Below are 6,288 nucleotides of genomic sequence, written 5' to 3'. Positions count from 1 at the left end.
TACCCCTCGGACGGAATGATCCGCGAACAGACCGCAGCGGTCCCAGCATCTGATGCCAACGGTGCAGCGGGATCCTAAATCAAAAGGTATCTATCTAGTAACCAAAATTTTTCCAATAGAACACTTTCAGACACTTCCAAAACAACATACCAAACGCTGCCTCATTCCGCATTCAACAGGAAATTATGTGATTAATGGACTGCATCAAGCTTGTGAATGGTAAATAATGTATTATGTCATTTTGGAGTCACTTTTATTGTAAATAAGAATAGAATATGTTTCTAAACACTTCAGCATTCATGTGGATGCTACCCTGATTACAGATAATACTGAATTAATCATGAATGATGATTAGTGAGAAAGTTAGACCCACAAATATCATATTCCCCCCAAAATGCTAACCTCCCATGTGATTGTAATGGTGAGAGGTCGGCATGTCTTGGTGGTATGATATTTGTGCATCTGTAACTTTCTCACTCATCATTATTCACGATTCATTCACCTCATGGAGTACAGAGCCAAAATAAAAAATGCTTCACTGTCCATGCCCTCATTGTAAGTCTTCAATCTATTAAATTCATATTTGAATATGTTTGTATCCTCTTGCATTCTGCAACAATTAAGTCATGTCAACAACCCTCAAAGAGAATATCCATATAATGTTAAATGTATATATTTTGTCTGTTTAAGTAAGCATTTTGAGTCAAAAGCAAATGACCATCAACAAATTCAGTACACTGCACACTGTCACCTTTATTGATCATCAATTGTATACATTTTGTGTAAACAGATGGATGTCCAAGACTCAGTGAACCACTCTGGTTGTTGCTCTATTGGTAGAGTTTATAAGGCTGTGAGGTCACAGTTCAGTGTGCAGTAGAAGCTTGGCTTTTTTCATGTTCTTGGCCACTATGGAGAGAGGGACAAGAAGCTTGGGTAAGAATCTGTTTACCCGGGAAGTGGTCAATTCCATTTCATGTCAGGAAGAGATTTGGGAATTCAATTCGGGAATTGACTGAAGTTAAATGTCCCAACCTTGCTTTATGTTGTTCTGATAGTAGTGGACCAAGCAATACATTGTTTTTATACTTTGAGCCATTAGTCGCTAAGAACTGTCCTTTTACATTCTCATTATTTTGCAGTTGCATCTCCCAAATCTCTCCTCTCAACTAGTTAGTGAATTAGGTGAAGGGGTGGAAGAAAGAGTAGAAGCAAGTAAGTGCATTCTGTGTTATTGGAAAACGTGTGTGTGTGTGTGTGTGTGTGTGTGTGTGTGTGTGTGTGTGTGTGTGTGTGTGTGTGTGTGTGTGTGTGTGTGTGTGTGTGTGTGTGTGTGTGTGTGTGTGTGTGTGTGTGTGTGTGTGTGTGTGTGTGTGTGTGTGAAGGAGGCAACAGAAGGATATCTGACTCTCATAGGACCTCAGTAGGGAAGAAGAGGGACACTCACAGTATGGGATGTCGCTTGGCTTGTAGGTGTACAGGCGATTACTGTACTTCCCAACAAGGTCTAAACGGACAGTCATGGATGGATCTGTGGGCGGAGAGATATTTTGGAGGACTTTGCCAACGCTTCAAAACATAATACATCATTATGTAGGTATAACTACATTGTAATGATTTATTCATACTATTCCATTTCTAACACTATGATGACCCATAAATGACATTGATCCCTTGACCAAGACCCACACATGTACTGTAAGTTATTTGGTGGTTCTTAGGCAAATTGCTACTGATTAAAATAAATGCATGCGAGGCACCGAATACAGTTACATCAAAGATCTCACAGCAAGCGTTGGACCTGAGTGATGTGTTGGGGATTCAGAATAAGTGGTGGTTTATTTCTTAAGTGAGATGGCGTGGTAGAAGAAGAGGCCCACCAACAAAGATGATTCTTGGAACATAGTTGCCATCTGCTGCCAGATTCGTGTCTGTAGTCTCATGCTGAAAAAGAAATCAAAATGACATCAAAATGTACATTTCTAATGAACTATCATCTATTTAACATCTAAATTCAAACATTTACCTCGAAGTGATGAAATAATGAAATGCATGATGCAATGTACAGTATGTGATTAGGATATGGTTACAACTATATCATTTCATTGCTTCCATTGCGTGTATGTTGATTTTGTTTTGTTTTGATGATCAATTACCATCAAATTGAACATAACAAAATCCTTTTGGGCCATTTTCTGTACGGCTTTATCCACAGCAAACACCTTCTTCAGAGCTGTGGAGGGAAGTGTGACAGGATGATAATCAGTGAGAACCTCACCTTTTAACTTCAACACACTTTATCCTCAGAGTGGAATTTGTATGTATTGCTATTCTTTTGTCATACAAGCCTTGACAAATGATAATGTCTAAAGAAATGTTGATACCACAAGACCAACTGTAAGGCAACAAAGACCTTGGTTGGTCCCTTGGTTAGATGAAGTACAGTACCAGTCAAGTTTGGACACACCTAGTCATTCAATGATTTTTCTTTATTTTTTACTATTTTCTACGTTGCAGAATAATAGTTCAGACATCAAAACTATGAAATAACACATATGGAAACATTTAGTAACCCCAAAAAATGTTAAACAAATCCAAATTCATTTTATATTTGAGATTCTTCAAATAAAAACAGTCTTGAAGGAGTTCCCACATATGCTGAGCACTTGTTGCCTGCTTTTCCTTCACTCTGCGGTCCAACTCATTCCAAATCATCTCAATTTGGTTGAGGTCATGTGATTGTGGAGACCAGGTCATTTGACGCAGCACTCCATCACTCTCCTTCTTGGTCAAATAGCCCTTACACATCATGAAGGTGTGTTTTGGGTCATTGTCCTGTTGAAAACAAATGATAGTCCCACGACGTACAAACCAGATGGGATAGCGTATCGCTGCAGAATGCTGCGGTAGCCATGCTGATTATGTGTGCCTTGAATTCAAAATCAATCACAAACCGTGTCACCAGCAAAGCACCCCCACACCATCCATGCTTCACGGTGGGAACCACACATGCGGAGATGATCCATTCACCTACTCTACGTCTCACAAAGACATGGCAGTTGGAACAAAGAATCTTACATTTAGACTAATCAGACCAAAGGACAGATTTCCACCGGTCTAATGTCCATTGATCATGTTTCTTGGCCCAAGCAAGTCTCTTCTTATTATTGATGTTCTTTAGTAGTGGTTTCTTTCCAGCAATTTGACCATGAAGGCCTGATTCACTCAGTCTCCTCTGAACAATTTCACCAAATAGGTCTATATTTTGCATACCACCCCTACCTTGTCACAACACAACTGATTGGCTCAAACGCATTAAGAAGGAAAATAATTCTACAAATTAACTTTGAACAAGGCACACTGTCACGCCTTGGTCATTGTATTTTGTGTTTTTGTTATATGTTTGGGTAGGCCAGGGTGTGACATGGGTTTATATGTTGTGTTTCGTATTGGGGTTTGTATTAATTGGGATTGTGTATGATTAGGGGTGTGTCTAGTTAGGCTTGGCTGCCTGAGGCGGTTCTCAATTGGAGTCAGGTGATTCTCGTTGTCTCGGATTGGGAACCGTATTTAGGTAGCCTGAGTTCGCTTTGTATTTTGTGGGTGTTTGTACCTGTCTCTGTGTTGTAGTCACCAGATAGGCTGTAATTAGTTTCACGGTCTGTTCTGTTGTTTTTGTATTTAGTTTCAGTTATTTCATGTACTGCGTTTTCATTCATTAAAGGCATGAGTAACCAACACGCTGCATTTCGGTCGGACTCTCTTCATTCAACAGACGAACGCTGTTACACACACCTGTTAATTGAAATGCATTCTAGGTGACTACCTCATGAGGCTGTTTGAGAGAATGCCAAGAGTGTGCAGCTATCATCAAGGAAAAGGGTGGCTACTTTGAAGAATCTCAAATATAAAATATTTTTTTATTTGTTTAACACTTTTTTGGTTACTGCACGATTCCAAATGTGTTATTTCATAGTTTTGATGTCTTCACTATTATTCTACAATGTAATAAATAAAGAAAAACCCTTGAATGACTAGGTGTGTCTAAACGTTTGACTGGTACTCTGTGTGAGTATGAAAGCACAGCAGTATTACCTTGGCTATGAGGGCAATCCTCCATGTGATGAATGACCATCAGAGGCTTCTTACTGTGGGAACATGAGGACACAGACAAAACAAGAACACATTCCACTGCAGAATAAGTAGTTAGTGGATGTGCTTACAGAGAAGTACAACGTCTCTGGGATTGTACCAAATGTAAGTCCCTAGAGTCATTATGGAGATAAGAAAAGAAATAGGCTTTGTGTGTCCCAAATGGCAACCTATTTCCTATTCTGTGCACTACTTTTGATAGCGCCCTGGTCAACAGTAGTGCACTGTCTAGTGAATATGGTGCCTGTGCCATTTTGGGATGCAACCATATAATAAATATGAGGATTTCCGTTACAGTTTGATTAGTTTAATTGGACATGTTGAATTAATGGGGCACATTGATATGTGATTCTCACCTAGTCATCTTAAGATGAATGCACCAACTGTAAGTCACTCTGGATAAAAGTGCCTGATAATTGACTGAAATGCCAATTGTAATATAATAATTGTGAGGATATGGCTGTAACATAAGCAGATAGCTTTAATTAAATGTTTTACTCTCAGACATTTGAAAGACTGCTCTAATTGTCAAACATATGCCATTAACCAAACAACACAATTGCAATTTGATGTCTTGTGTATTTTGTCTAATCTTGTTTTACCTTTCTTTCATTGTCATCAGGGCTTCCTCGTAGGTCTTGACCCAGGCAATGTAATCTCCCCATCCTGAGACAAAATTGAGGATGGAAATCAGAACGAAGGATTTAGTGTTAATGTAATGGGGATGGAGAACTGTTTTTGTACACTCAGAGAAAAAAAGGTGCTTTCTAGAACATGAAAGAGTTATTCAGCTGTCCCCATAGGAGAACCCTTTGAACAATCTTTTTTTTGTTCCAGGTAGAATCCTTTTGGTTCTATGTGGAACCCTTTCCACAGTGGGTTCTATGTGGAACTCATGGGTTCTACCTGGAACCAAAAAGGTTCTCCTATGGGGACAGCTGAAGAGCCCTTTTTTTCTAAGTGTAGTAAATTCAAATAGACGTTAGGGGTGGGGCGAGGATACATTGTGACATAATTCTTACCTCTTGAGAGAGTTTGAGGGCCTTTCCTTGTTTTCTTCTGTAGGGAAACTTCCATACAGGTGACAAAGAGCAATGCAAAGAGAGACCAGCAATTCATGGTTGTCATCCGTTCTGAGGTAGAGAGAAGAGGAGGCAGTCAAGTCAAACTGCTGAAAAATACTTATATGTAGTTCTTATGTAGTTCTTATGTTTATTATTTATTTAGTTAACCTTTATTCGACCAAGGAGTCATACTGAGACCAAGGTCTACAGATGAGCCCCGAATTACATGCATTACAGAAAATGCACACATCACAATACAAATTGCAAGCAGAAAGAAAAACACAGTCATAAAATGAACTGCCCTAGAGGCACCAGAACATCAAATGTAAGAACATTTTAAAGATCATTCCTCAAATAAGGTGCAAGAGAACTAAAAGCTGATTTACCTAACTCAGTAGAGACCAAAGGAATTAGCCATCCCTGCGACCGGGTGTGGTAACTTGTATGTCTGAAGTTTAGTAATTATGTTAGGTATGGATCGACTCGGGCTTTATAAATGAAAACGTAGCAATGTATCTCTAGCCTTGACCATATAAAAGCCAAGTGCCATAAAAAGGAACCCCTTGCAAGAAACACCTGCCTTGTGCCATTTAGGGGTAGGCCTATTTCAATACAAGTGCCTCAATGAATAGTTGCGATATTCGTCTGCTTACTAAAACAGGCCAAACCTGTTTGGTTATGTGTGCCACATATCCCCAAACTACTCCTTTTCTCGATTATGGCATTTGTCATGTGTCTATTAGTATTTTTTAAATTCTAAAATAAAACCATGTACAAGTATTTTAGAGTTTGCACAGATCATATTGATGTGTGTCTAACTTCAAACAACCGATTTTGGTGTCAGTCTGTTTCTTCTTCGGCCGAATTGCCAAAGGCTAAATGAAAGTTTAACATGATTGAATGTTGACAGAGATAGGCCTGTACACCAACCAGGTTATTCAAATGCTGCATCAAGTCAACACAATAATATTACAAGTTTACACTAAGAAATGTTCAATGATTTTGATATCTTACCTATTGCACAGGCAGAGGAGGAGTGTCTGCAACCTATCTCCAAGCTGACAGTAACTTG

At 39.1% G+C, this 6,288-nt stretch overlaps 1 protein-coding gene across 1 annotated transcript; it reads right to left on the bottom strand.

The window, feature by feature from the left end:
- Window positions 1–733: 733 nt before the first annotated feature.
- Window positions 734–6,288, bottom strand: LOC124042869 (anterior gradient protein 3-like). Its single transcript, XM_046361003.1, has 8 exons — window positions 6,231–6,288; window positions 5,175–5,285; window positions 4,755–4,818; window positions 4,096–4,148; window positions 2,157–2,233; window positions 1,881–1,944; window positions 1,448–1,531; window positions 734–909 (listed from the first exon to the last, which is right to left on the bottom strand). Exons 2-8 carry the CDS (start codon window positions 5,278–5,280, stop codon window positions 860–862), a joined length of 498 nt encoding a protein of 165 aa, XP_046216959.1. The 5' UTR covers window positions 5,281–5,285; window positions 6,231–6,288; the 3' UTR covers window positions 734–859.

The sequence above is a fragment of the Oncorhynchus gorbuscha genome, linkage group LG09 (genome assembly GCF_021184085.1).
Source record: "Oncorhynchus gorbuscha isolate QuinsamMale2020 ecotype Even-year linkage group LG09, OgorEven_v1.0, whole genome shotgun sequence".
Taxonomy (NCBI): Eukaryota; Metazoa; Chordata; class Actinopteri; order Salmoniformes; family Salmonidae; genus Oncorhynchus; species Oncorhynchus gorbuscha.
The sequence above is the reverse complement of the archived record's forward strand: the minus strand, read 5'-3'. Positions and strand labels throughout refer to the sequence as shown.

What these genes read in the sequence shown, in the direction of transcription:
- LOC124042869 (XM_046361003.1), bottom strand. Translation starts at nt 5,280, where the DNA reads ATGACAACCATGAATTGCTGGTCTCTCTTTGCATTGCTCTTTGTCACC. An exon ending in GGATTGCCCTCATAGCCAAG is followed by an intron (nt 2,234 to 4,095) that starts GTAATACTGCTG and finishes TTCCCTCCACAG; the next exon opens with CTCTGAAGAAGGTGTTTGCT. An exon ending in TTGTTATGTTCAATTTGATG is followed by an intron (nt 1,945 to 2,156) that starts GTAATTGATCAT and finishes TTTCTTTTTCAG; the next exon opens with CATGAGACTACAGACACGAA.